The sequence below is a fragment of the Solanum dulcamara genome, chromosome 6 (assembly GCF_947179165.1).
Source record: "Solanum dulcamara chromosome 6, daSolDulc1.2, whole genome shotgun sequence".
Taxonomy (NCBI): domain Eukaryota; kingdom Viridiplantae; phylum Streptophyta; class Magnoliopsida; order Solanales; family Solanaceae; genus Solanum; species Solanum dulcamara.
The window spans coordinates 5,357,841-5,371,156 of NC_077242.1; the positions used below are offsets into that span (position 1 = coordinate 5,357,841).

General features: G+C 34.9%; 1 protein-coding gene across 1 annotated transcript; it reads left to right on the forward strand.

The window, feature by feature from the left end:
* Positions 1-3,251: 3,251 nt before the first annotated feature.
* Positions 3,252-12,930, forward strand: LOC129891731 (ras-related protein YPT3). The gene is made up of 2 exons (XM_055967187.1): positions 3,252-3,627; positions 12,157-12,930. Exons 1-2 carry the CDS (start codon positions 3,407-3,409, stop codon positions 12,590-12,592), a joined length of 657 nt encoding a protein of 218 aa, XP_055823162.1. The 5' UTR covers positions 3,252-3,406; the 3' UTR covers positions 12,593-12,930.
* Positions 12,931-13,316: the final 386 nt, after the last annotated feature.

The following is a 13,316-nucleotide window of genomic DNA, read 5'->3' on the forward strand; positions in this document are numbered from 1 at the left end:
AAAGGGAGTGTTATCAATCAAATTAATGGCTGTCCACTTTGCATTAGTGGATAGTCCTTTATCTTTTTTCGGTGGGCAACTTACCCATTAATATTTTCCTCCACTCACTTGTATGGCTATAAATATAGCCTTCTTCTTCAATGTAAAGAAGATATAGATATATACATACATACATTGCTTTTTCTCTTTTGTTTTCCTGGTATTTTTACTTCCTCCTTCTTATTTTATCAAGTTAATTTATTTTAGAACACTTTGAAAATTTTTAGCTTGTACTTTTTGTTCTTGGCTTTAATTAATTAGTTTATGCTAAAGTAGCATGCAAACAAAATACTATGCTTTTCTTTTTCTCTGTCATGAATGAAAGTAATCAATAATTTTGAGCTTTTTGGATAACAAAAGAGAATGTGATTGATTGACAAAATTCAACCAAAATAAAGAGAAAAGCCAAGCAAATGGAAAAATCTGCTGCAAGAGTTCAAAAAGATTTCTCCAAGCAAATGCATGCGGGCGTTTGCTACAAAAAGAGATATCTAGTAATAATAATTTTTTTTATTATTATAAAAATATTTAATGATAATTAAATTAATGTCATTATATTAAAATTGTTAAAGTCTTTAGCAATATTTATATCGAGTTATGATTACAAATAATATATTTCTTATTATCATTTAATATAATATAGTGATAAGAGTGATGATTATATTATTGACAATTTTTTTTTTTAATTTTTGTTTAAAAATTGAAGTTAAAGTTTAAAAATAGTATTTAAAAGTTGGAGTGGCACTTGAATATATATATATATATACTTTAGAAATAATATTAATTAAAGGTTTGTGAGTGGAAAGAAAAAAATCAGTTGAAATATTTTAATACTCATCTTCAAAAATTAAGCAAAAACTCAATTCATTATAACCAAACAATGTCCTAGAATATGATATCTATATGATGGTATTCATATCTGCTAATTAAATTGTCGATACTCGATAGGCTTTAAAAATAATTATATGATCACATAATGGTTGCATTATTGCCTAAAAATAATCATGATAATTTTTTAAATACAAAAACAAGAAGCAGTGTATTACAGTTAATATTAAGTGTCAATTATAGGAAAACATACAACTGGCAACATTCAACCAATGGATCCATCAATATATATATATATATATATATATATATATATATATATATATATATATATATATATATATATCAATGAATGTGTAGATATACCAAATTGAATAGTGATGTGCTGATGATGGTTGGCTCTTATCTTTAAATAGTCTTATACAATTTTATCAGCTTAGTAGCTCAGTTGATTGACTGTCGAAACTCTCAGGTGAGGATTCAATATTTCACATTGTAGTTTTCTCTCTATTTTTTCTTTCCCTGTCCATTTTGTTTTTTAAAAAGAAACATATCAAATAAAAATAAAAAAATAAAAATTAAGTTACATCAAATGTCCATTTTTAATTATGATATCTCAATTCTTAATTTACTCAATTGAACCCTCATATCATATTATCAATGTTCTAATTGACAGACTTGGGTGGACATGGTTGTTGCGTACTTGAGTTTCCAAATCGACTTTTTAGAAATAGGATGATATCAAACAATTTTATGAATAACTTTTGGATTAATTTATGTCAATATCTATTTTCTTATTAGAAATAATAAGTTGATTTGAAAAACTATTTAAGAATAATATTTACATCAAAATGATTAAACACAAGATATGTATTTCTTTTAATATATATGAAGTCTTATAATGATGTACATACGTCATTCGACTTGCGCACAAAAGATCTATTTTTGTATAAATTTGAAATAACGAATTTATCCAAACACAAACATCTAAACTTTAAACAGTTATATAAATTATATTAAACAAAATTACATTAACCAAAAATTATACAAATTTCGAATTACAAACGAATGAATTATATAAACTCGAACCCTAATTAATGCTAGATATTAATAACAAATTATAAATAAGATAAACTATAGCTATATTAACTAATTAACTAATATATGTTGACTTATTCGCTTAATTTTCCTAATAAACTAACGGGAGAAGGGTGGCGTCTAATGAATTATAGTTTTCATTTGAATTGTAACTTTTTTTTATTAGAATAGACTTGTTTACCAATAAACAATTATAAATCTACTAATGCTCTTAATTACCTTGGATAATGACCCACCCACATGCCTAACGAAACATCCTACTTATTGATGTGTGTTCTAATTATACGCCCAAACAAAAGTTTCAACATTAATTATTAATCAAATTGTTGTTCTTCCTAATTTATCCTTTCCCTCTTGAAGCTTAAATTCTCATTTATTGATTAATTTGAATAAAACAGTATATGGCAATTATATTGGTGTAAACTTACAATAGATACGTTTTAAAAAATATAACCAGACATATAGGTGATTCAAGTTAAACAACGGATAAACAAAAGTATTATCTAAAATTTGAATATAATATTTATATTTGTATAGGTATAAATTTATTCGTATTAATATTTATATTAAACTAATAGATATATAATATAATTTTTCGCATTAATTTTTTTTACATTTAATCATAATTAACTAATATATATTTTTATTTTATCAAATCACTTTAACTAAATTAAATTATACATGATTTGATAACACCACTAAATATGTAAGCTTGCATAGGATTCTTACATGGAATACTTTTTCTTAAGGTAATAATATACTCAATAATTGTGGAATATATATTGACCATTTATATTTCCCACTTTAATTAACTTTCCTAAAGTTTTGGACCCAAAAATAAAAATTAAAGAAAACTTTCCTAAGTTGCTTGTAGTTCTCCTATTTCCATATATTCATACTTCAACACCTTTTTTGTTTAAGTGGAAAATTGATGTAATTCTACTCTTTACTACCATTTTCTTTCAAAAATAAATAAATAAAGCTAGACAAAATGTATTTCAAATCAATAAAGTTGGACTAAAATGGTAAGTATTTTTTTATTTTTAATCAATAATATTCAGTTCGAGCTCTTAAAATAGAGCTGCTTTTATCAAAAAACGTTTTATTTCTTTGATATCAATTTTTTTGAAAGTGAATCCAAATTTAGACTATTAATGGGGTATCAGACACACAGGATTGAGGATATTAAATTTAAAAAAATAAAAATCATTGAACCTTAAAGGGTATTTCCGTCATTTCCTCTTATACATTTGCTATTTGGAGTTGTTCCTAGAATATAGCCAACCTCAGACCAGAGTCCTCACTCCATTTCTCCGCCTTGAAGAATTCTTTTTCTTCTTCAAAATTTCTCCAAAATTGAATCTTTTCTGTGAATTATTACTCTTTGCTCAATCAAAAAGAGAAGTAAAAGTACAGAGCAAGAAGATATACAGTTTCAGGGATGGCAGGTTATAGAGGTGATGATGAGTATGATTACCTTTTCAAGCTTGTGTTGATAGGTGATTCAGGTGTGGGTAAATCGAATCTGCTTTCCAGGTTCACCAAGAATGAATTCAATTTGGAGTCTAAATCAACTATTGGTGTTGAATTTGCTACGAAAAGCCTCAATATTGATGGTAAAGTTATTAAAGCTCAGATTTGGGATACTGCTGGTCAAGAAAGGTAAAGGTTAAATCTTTTTGACTTTTTTTGTATCTTATGGTTATGTACTTTAGATATATATGTTCCTTTTTCTGTTTCTGTATCTGGGGTTTTCTTGTTTTTGGTTTATGGCTTGAGTTTTAGTGTTTTTGTTGATTGGTTGCATAATCTTGGTGTAATAGTCTCTATTAATGCTTGGGCTTGCATTAACAGCAACAACAAAATATTGAGTGTAGTGCTGCAAGTGGTGTTCGAGGAGTGTAGTGTGTATGGAGCCTTACGCCTACTTTGTGAAGGGAGAGTGGTGGTTTCCGAAGGACCCTTGGTCCAAGTAACCGCGAGTGGTATAAGTGGTTATTTTTTTTACTTGTTTGGGATTTAGATGAGTGAGAATTGCTTGTGTGTCTAGATGTGGTATTGTTGCTTGGATGGTATTTGTTGTCTATGGGTTGCAGTATCTGTGTTCCTAATTGATTTTCTTAGATTTGATCCTGAGAGCATTTTGAAGACATAATGCAACAACAACAACATACCCATTGGAATCCCATAAGTGGGGTCTGGGGAGGGTAGGGTGTACGCAGACCTTACCACTACCTCATAGAAATAGAGAGGCTGTTTTCGAAAGACCCTCGGCTCAAAAGACACATTTTCAAGTAAGAATAAATAAATATATATATATATATATATATATATATATATATATATATATATATAGCACTTATTGTTACAGGACATTTGTGGGCATACCCACTTACATGATTAAACCTGAAGGACTTTGCAAAGAAACTATATGTGTGTGTGTGTATATATATATATATACATACACACATATAGAGCATAATGACACAAAAAATGAAAAACGATGCAAATTTTACAAGACAAGGACAATAACAATAAAAATTTAATGTGGTAATCAAAACACCGCAACTATAATGACACGCCTAGACCTACGACCACCCTAAATCGACATATGGCAAGACACCATTCTATCCCTACTATCCTTCTACCCTAATTCGCGACCTCCACTCTTTTCTATCTAAAGTCATGTCCTTGGTGATATGGAGTAGCGCCATATTTTGTCTAATCACCTCTCCCCAATACTTTTTCGGTCTACCCCTACCCTTTCGCATAACCCCCAAATCCAACCACTCGCACCTCTTAACTGGAGCGTCGACACCCCTCTTTTGCATATGTTCAAACCATCTCAGTCTCGCTTCTCTCATCTTATTTGCCACAGAGGCCACTAGCACCTTCTCCCGAATGACCTCATTTCTAATCTTATCACTCCTAGTGTGTCCAGACATCCATCTCAACATCCTTATCTCCGCAACATGCATCTTCTGGACATGAGAGTTCTTTATTGGCCGCACTCCACTCCGTATAACAACGCCGGTCTAACCACCATTCTGTAGAACTTACCTTTAAGTTTAGGTGGTACCTTCTTGTCATACAGGACTCCAGAGGCAAGCCTCCATTTCATCCACGCTGCTCCAATGCAATGCGTGACATCCTCGTCGATGTCCCCACTGCTCTGGATGATGGATCCAAGGAATTTAAAGCTTTTGGTCTTGGGGATAGGCTGAGTGGCAAGCCTCACTTCTATGCCTTTTTCATCCATTGCACCACTAAATTTGCACTCCAAGTATTCAGTTTTGGTCCTGCTCAATCTGAACCCTTTGGGCTCCAGAGTTTGTCTCCAAACCTCCAACCTATCATTAACTTTGTCCCGAGTCTCATTAATCAAAACTATGTCGTTCGCAAATAGCATACACCATAGAACCTCCTCCTGAATAAACCGTGCCAGCTCATCCATCACCAAGGCAAAAAGGAAAGGACTCAGTACAGATCCTTGATGTAGTTCCATCTCAACAGAAAAATGCTCTGAGTCAAATCCTACCGTCCTAACTTGAGTCTTGGCTCCATTATACATGTCCTTTATTGCTCTAATATACACCATTGGGACACCTTTAGCCTCCAGGCACCTCTAGAGAATATTTTTCGGAACTTTGTCATAAGCCTTTTCAAGATCAATGAATACCATATGAAGATTTCTTTTTCTTTCTCTAAATTTCTCTATCAGTCTCCACATAAGATGGATTGCTTCAGTAGTCGACTGCTCCGACATGTATCCGAACTGATTCTCTGAGATTGACACTCCTGTCCTCACCCTCATCTCTACCACTCTCCTAAATCTTCATAGCGTGGCTTAGCAATTTGATCCCCCTGTAATTATTACAGTTTTGGATATCACCCTTGTTCTTGTACAATGGAATCATAGTACTCCACCTCCATGCATCGGGCATTTTAGTAGTCTTCAAAATATCATTAAACAACTTAGTCTATCACTCCACACCTGCCTTATCAGTGCTCTTCCAAAAGTCAATCGAAATCTCATCGAGCCCGGTCGCTCTTTCCCTCATCATCTTGCTAATAACCCATCTAACCTCCTCAACCCTAAAACACCTGCAGTACCCAAAGTCTCGAAGACTATGAGAGTACGCCAAATTCCCCAGAATAATGTCTCTGTCTCCTTTTTCATTTAAGAGACTGTGGAAGTAAGCCTGCCACCTTTGCTTGATAGAGGCGTCATCTACTAACACTTCACCTCCTCGTCTTTGATGCACTTTACTAGATCCAGGTCGCGGGCTTTTCTCTCTCTCACTTTGGTGAGCATATACAATCTCTTATCCCCATTTTTTTCTCCTAACTCGACATATAAGCGTTTAAAAGTTGTTGTCTTAGCACTGGTGACCGCCGACTTCGCTTCCGTCTTCGCCTTCTTATAGATATCTTTAAGCCTACTCTTCTCCTCCTCCTCATCCACGCACTCTATCCTCTTCGTATAAGCAACCTTCTTGGCTTTCACTTTGCCTTGTACTTTTTCATTCCACCACTAATCTCTTTGACGACCACCGAATATACCTCTCGATACTCCTAGAACCTCGGTTGCTGCTTTTCTAATGCAACCAGCTGTCATGTCTCACATGTCGTTCGCATCCCCACTACTGCTCCAGGCCCCTGAACCAGTCAACTTCCCCTCCATCTCCCGAGAAAGGGCGGGAGTTAGGCCCCCCATCTAATTCTCGGTTGGTCATAGATAGTCTTCTTTCTCCTATCCCTCTTAATCTTCAAGTCCATCACCAAAAACTTATGTTGGATAGTAATATTTTGACTCGGAATAGCCTTGCAATCCTTACAAAGGCCTCTATCACTCTTCCGGAGGAGTAAGTAGTCAATCTGAGTCCTATCTACCGTGCTACTAAAGGTGACCAATTGATTATCCCTCTTCAGAAAACACGAGTTAGGAATAACCAACTCAAAGGCTTTTGCAAACTCCAGAAAAGATACCCCGCCTCCATTCCTTACCCTAAAACCAAAGCCTCTATGGACATCATCGAAACTATTAGAAGTTGTACCGATATGACCAGTGAAATCTCTACCAATGAAAATCTTTTCGGTACTCGGTATACTTTTCACTACCTCATCCAAACCCTCCCAAAAGAGTCTTTTGACTTTTTCATCCAGGCCAACATGGGAGCATACACACTAATAACATTCACAATAAGCCTATCCATAACTAGCTTAATCAACATCATCCTATCGCTGATCCTCTTTACCTCCACCACACACTCCCTAAGATCCGCGTCGACTAGAATACCTACTCTATTCCTATCTCTAGAGCTTCCTGAGTAGCATAATTTAAATCCGTCCACATCTCGAGCTTTGATGCCTACCCATCTAGTCTCCTGAACACAAGCTGTATTAATTTTTCTCCTCCTAAGACTCTTCACTAGTTCTATGGACTTCCCTGAAAGTGACCCTATGTTCCACGATTCTACTCTCAACTTAAGAGAACTCGTTCCCCTCTTACCTCTACTTCCCCTCGCCTTCAGCCCCAATCGAGGACATGACCCTAGTCCACCATTAGTTACTGAATCCACTAAAAAGATATGAACTACAAAAGTGATAAACTGGTAACAAATAAATCCAGAGAATACAAACAGGCAACTAGATAGTAATAGACAGTATAGGATGTATATTAGAGACTCTACACACTAACTAATAGGCAAAACAATGTAAACTAATCACTAAGCGTTGAAATAAAATGAAGAACAAAATCTAAAACTATAATGGTAGGAACTAAGAGACTAGAGCAGCAAGCCAACTGATCAGAGTGATACTAAATAAAAACCGGAGCACAAATAATCAGTTAAGTAAAGGAGAGATAGAACCTGGCCCGGAGAAAAATGTGACAAAGATGCGTCGCCGTAGATATTTGGACGTTGCCATAAACCGCTTGAAGCCGCCGGGCAGTGAAAACTCAAGTTCAGATTTTGAATGATCTAGACAAACCTATTTTGCCGGAAAATGCCGGAAAACACAAGAAGGAAATTTCACCGGAAAATAAAGAAAAGGAGAGAAAGAGGAGTTTCGCCGGAAAAAGAAAAACCTTACCGGAAACCAAAGAGACAGATCTTCCAGCAAACACAAGGAGACGAGGAAGAAGAACTTCGCCGAAAAATATAGAAGAAGCAGACAGATTTGGAGAGAGAGAACTGCACTACACAAAAAAATATAATAGTCCCAAAATGAAATGAAACTTACCGGAAAGGCAGATCTGAGGATACTGTATTTTCTAGCTCACCAGCGTCGGAAAAGAGGATCGCCGTTCTCTTGGCCGGAATCGGACTGCCGAGCAGCTGGGAAGGGTCTCGCCGGAACAAAATGATGGATCTCGTAGCTCGGTCGAGATTCCGGCGACCGGCCACTGGTTTCTGCTTCGCCGCCGATAGAGTGAGGAATCAATTATATAGTCATCAATGGGAAGATGAGTGAAAATGGGTGCAATATACCTCTATGGTCAATAGCATTTTGAAGACATAATGAAGTATATAAAATGTGTTGTGTCTAACACACTTTTAGATGAGATGATCAGACAATTCAATATTTGTGCAGGCTGTGTACTCCTAGTTGTTTAGATGTTATTGTGGTTCCAATCTGAAAGCTAGTTTTAGAAATTTTAGTTTCCAGATCTGTTGTTATAAGATTATTTGAACTTATTCAGTTCCCATACTAGTACATTGGCAGGGTATATTTTCTAATAAGAAAAATGAATGACCAAAGCAACTTATTATTTCCTCATAATTTTTGAAATCCTTGGCCATTTTATTGTTTGACTGATTTCTTAGCTTTTTTCATTTTTGGTGTAACCATCTGATATTCGATACCCACTGACCCGACTGGTTCAGTTTTGTGCCTCATAGGCCCCATTAAATCGAGAAGCACTCCCTATCGAGGGGTTTTCCCTCTTCAGTGCTTGGACTCGAGATCTCTAGTAAAGCGCGGAGGGATGCCTTCCATCCCACCACACCCTTGATGTTAGATTTTTTGTGTTGATTCTTAGCTTTTCTTTTGTCAAATGAAGAGATTAGGGAAAAAAGAAAAAAGAGAACTTGGTGTTATGTGTGAGAAGGTAATGAATCTATTACTGGCAAGGAATGATGCATAGACTAGAGGACTATTTCTTGCCAACAAATGCTTACACTGAATATAAAATAGCTTCACTAAACTGAGCAATGTAAAATATACTCAATTTCCAGATGAACCTATCAAAAAAAGAAATACTAGATGACACCATTACTCATTGCGGAATAAGATATTTTTTTGTTTGGTTGTAATTTTTGCAAATATTTCAAAATGTTTTTATTATAAAAAATTATGAATAATTGTATTTTCTTTTGTGGTTTCTACATTTTAGCATATATTTTAAAAATAATGGCAGGCTTGCTATTCAAATTCACGTAGAATTAAGTGCTTTGATCTCATACTTTGAACCCTGCTATTCTTTTTGGACGGAGGGAGTACTATCATAACATCAATAATAATCTTTGAAACTAGTATACTGTACATGATGATTTTGATTGTTCTATTTTTTTTTATGTCATTGATTTTTGGTTTGTAGTAGATGCTGTACATGAAAAAACATACCTCCCTGTTTAATGTATCCACCATACACTTTATACTGTTATTCTGCCTGATAGTATGTGTTTCTCCTTCTCGTTCTCCTTGATTTCTGATGGTTATAAGGCATATGAAATGGGTTAACAAAAAGGAGTGGAAGTACCGTATGGAACAAAATCAAAGTATATTTAGTTTCAAACTAGATATTCATTTTGAAATATAGATGTTTACAAGGATCCTTCGTTATCATCGACATATGTGTATCAAATGGTTGTGGATATTGGTGTAGATTCTTCCGATACACTCAAAATTAGTGAGAAGCTTATATGTACACATACAAAATACTTAACACACACCATAGGGAGTAAATCTTTGGAAACAGGTCCTACAAAGCTAGAAACTAAACCAAGCCCCTTTACAGTCAGAATACAAATAATATTTGAAAGCCATATTTGTAAGTGAGATACAGCTTAAACTACTCAGATAAAGAATCGAGATACAACTCAAAGTAAAATTCATAACTTATGTTGGATTTTTTTTTAACAACGGTGGTTTTTGGGCCAGTTTGCCCCACCGGTGTGGTTACTCGGCAATTGTCTACCGATGCTTAGGCAAATGGGAAGAAGTTTGCCTAATAATTTGTCTTTGCTAGGATTTGATCCGTGATATCGAATAGTTTTTTGTCGCTTCATTGACCACTAGGTCACTGGACTTATGTTATTTAAAGAAAAGGAGTGTAATAGCTATCTAGTATGGGAAGAAAAGAAATATCACATAAGTCATTTCTCCAAAAGGTAGCAAACATGATGAAAGAAAAGAAATTTGGTGAACCAAAAATTTTGAGGTTGGGGGGAAATTTGAGGAACCAAAACACTGAGGATGTGGTTGACATTGTTTGCTACTAGGCTTATGAATCATAAGTGTGTTTCGCATGCCTTAAGCAATGGTATCACAACATTGTTGTCCTTCCACACGTTCTATGCTCATGTTTCTTACAGAAATTAATAATAATTGGGTACAAACACACTGAAGTTTTAGATTATCAAAAGAACACAGTGCAGTTTTAATGATATGGTGATTGAAGCATATTATGAAGCTGGCATGATAAAACATGAGAACTGTATTAAGAGGATGATAAGATACAGCTATCCCTTCTTGAATGCCCTCAGGTAGCTTTCTGATCTGTTGCTTAAGTTTGTAAGCTGCCTTTATCCTATTCATTTCTTGAGAGATATGCGCAGCTATGCATGTTAGTTCTGGCAGTGTTTTTGTTGGCACAGTTCAGCTGCTGGTTCGTGGCCTTTTAGTGCCTGATTTGTAATTAATATTTTGTGCACTTCTCAATGTCAAGGACGTAATCCACTGGACGAAATATTGATAGTACTTCCTCCTTATTACAAAGCCATCATTTTGTTATATTCTCTATTGATGTTTTGCATGCAAAACCCTTTTTCTGAGATGAATAACTTTGCCACATGAGAGGTAATCTCTAACCAATTTCATATCTTATGAGGAAAACAGAATTTCTTTTCTTTTCTAACCATTCCGCTTAAGGTGCTTTTTTTACTCTGATATATTTACCCACACTTTCGTACTTAGCCCTTAAGGATAGCAGCAGAAGAAAGATGGAGTACGCCATATCCTTCTGGGGCTTTTTTTTCTTGTTTTATGGTTTCTTCTCCTATTGTTTTTTTTTCCAATTATTGTGCAGATCATGTTAGATCATCTCATATTCCGGAAGTTGTGGATTTATTTCTCTGTTTAGGAAAAAGAGTTAGAAATACTAATTCAATGAAGTATTTAGATTAGTCATTTGAACCCATTTAAGTCATCTTTGGTACCACTTTAAGAGCCTGTTTGGTTTGGCTTTTGGCTTCTGACTTATAAGCCAAAAGCCATAAGTTAGAAATTCTAACTTCTGGTTTTTGATTTGTTTTTGTTATTTTGGCTTAAAAACAGGTGCTTCTAAGCATTTTTAAAATTTTATCCAAACACTCCAAAACTGTTTAGAATCTATTTTGACTTAAAAACACCTAAAATAAGCGCTCTTAAGTGTTTTGTGACCTTTTGATTTAGGTGTCTTAATAAGAGCTGAGTTGAAAAAATTCTATCGGGAGCGCCGCTCCCAGAAATGGGCTCTGCAATGTGTGACTCCAATTAGTGTCCGATGTGGTTACCAGACATCGGGTTGGAAACCAAAGAAAAAAGAATTGATTTCATCTTTGACATAAAGTTAACTTTGTGAATTTCAAGTTTAGTTTGTGAATAAAATGGGTCACATCTTACTGGCAAACTATACAAACTATACTGTTCGTTATTTTTCTTGATCAGTAAATTCTGATATTCATTATATTCAAGCTCAATTGCATATGTAGATTTTTCGGTTACAACTAGTTTTTCTTCCATCCCACCCATATTATTGACGATCTGTGCTGATAGTGAATGGTGTAGTTTCTTGTATGCAACTTATTGCTACTGTTGTATAGAATAGGAATGTGTTGGACGCATCCTTGTTCCTTTTAGAACTTTTGTCAATTGGATGTGATCTTAAGTTGTGCTACTGCTTCAGTCTTACTTCTTCTATACCAGGTATCGTGCCATTACGAGTGCTTATTATCGGGGAGCTGTCGGTGCTTTGCTCGTATATGATGTTACTCGACATGTTACCTTTGAGAACGTTACAAGGTGGTTGAAGGAGTTGAGAGACCATACTGACCCTAACATTGTAGTCATGCTCCTAGGCAACAAATCAGATCTCCGGCACCTCGTTGCTGTTTCAACTGATGAGGCTAAATCTTTGGCAGAGAGGGAAGCCCTATACTTCATGGAAACTTCTGCATTAGAAGCAACCAATGTTGAGAATGCGTTTACTGAAGCTCTCACACAGATATACCGGATTGTCAGTAAGAAAGCAGTCGAGGCAGGTGATGAAGGTGCTACTTCATCTGCACCACCTAAAGGACAGACAATTAACATTAAAGATGAAGGGTCTGCTTGGAAAAAGTTCGGGTGCTGTTCAAGCTAGGGTTCGAGGAAAATTACGTAAGACAATAGCTCAAGCTTTATATAGCAGTTGTAAATTGTCATTAAATCAATGATTTCCTCTCCTGTTTTTTCTCTCTTTGGGTATCGCGCATGTTGGATATAAGATTTATCCTATAGTCATGAGAATACGCGAAGCAGCGTTCTCATGAAAAACTCGGAAGGAGGAGCAGGTACTGTTAGTTTCTAATTACAGAATGTCTAAACAAGGTCTTAGTTTTATGTGTTCTGGTTGATGGCTTGAAAAACTGGAGAAACTGTCAAGATCTTTGCAATAACATGTTACCGATAAGTCGAATGAACGTCTTTTTCCCTTTAAAAGTGTATTTCCTGAGTAGCAATTTTTGTTGCTCATAATATGTGCAAGATCAAAATTTGATAATCTGCAGGTACAATATATTTGGTGTAATTTGAGAAGTTAAAATATCATTTCTGGGTGTCTCTATAGTAGTAAATGAATTGGAATTTGGATGGAGAAAATAATATTAGTAGATTGTTTCTTTTATACGTCCAAGGTTTGGTAGGTAGAGTTGTTCGGTAGTTTGTGTTAGTAGAAGGTAGAATATGTTTGGTGGAATAATCGAGATGCATATAAGTTGGTGAAATAATTGAGTTGCGTATAAGTTGATTCAAGTAATATTGTGATTAACCAAAACAATTCCAAATAGACATTCAAACTAGGTCATGTTTCAATTGAACATCTCAAT

Bases quoted from the DNA above. Each gene is read 5' to 3' on its own strand.
- LOC129891731 (XM_055967187.1), top strand. From the start codon at position 3,407: ATGGCAGGTTATAGAGGTGATGATGAGTATGATTACCTTTTCAAGCTT. The intron at 3,628-12,156 runs GTAAAGGTTAAA...CTTCTATACCAG, and splicing joins GATACTGCTGGTCAAGAAAG to GTATCGTGCCATTACGAGTG.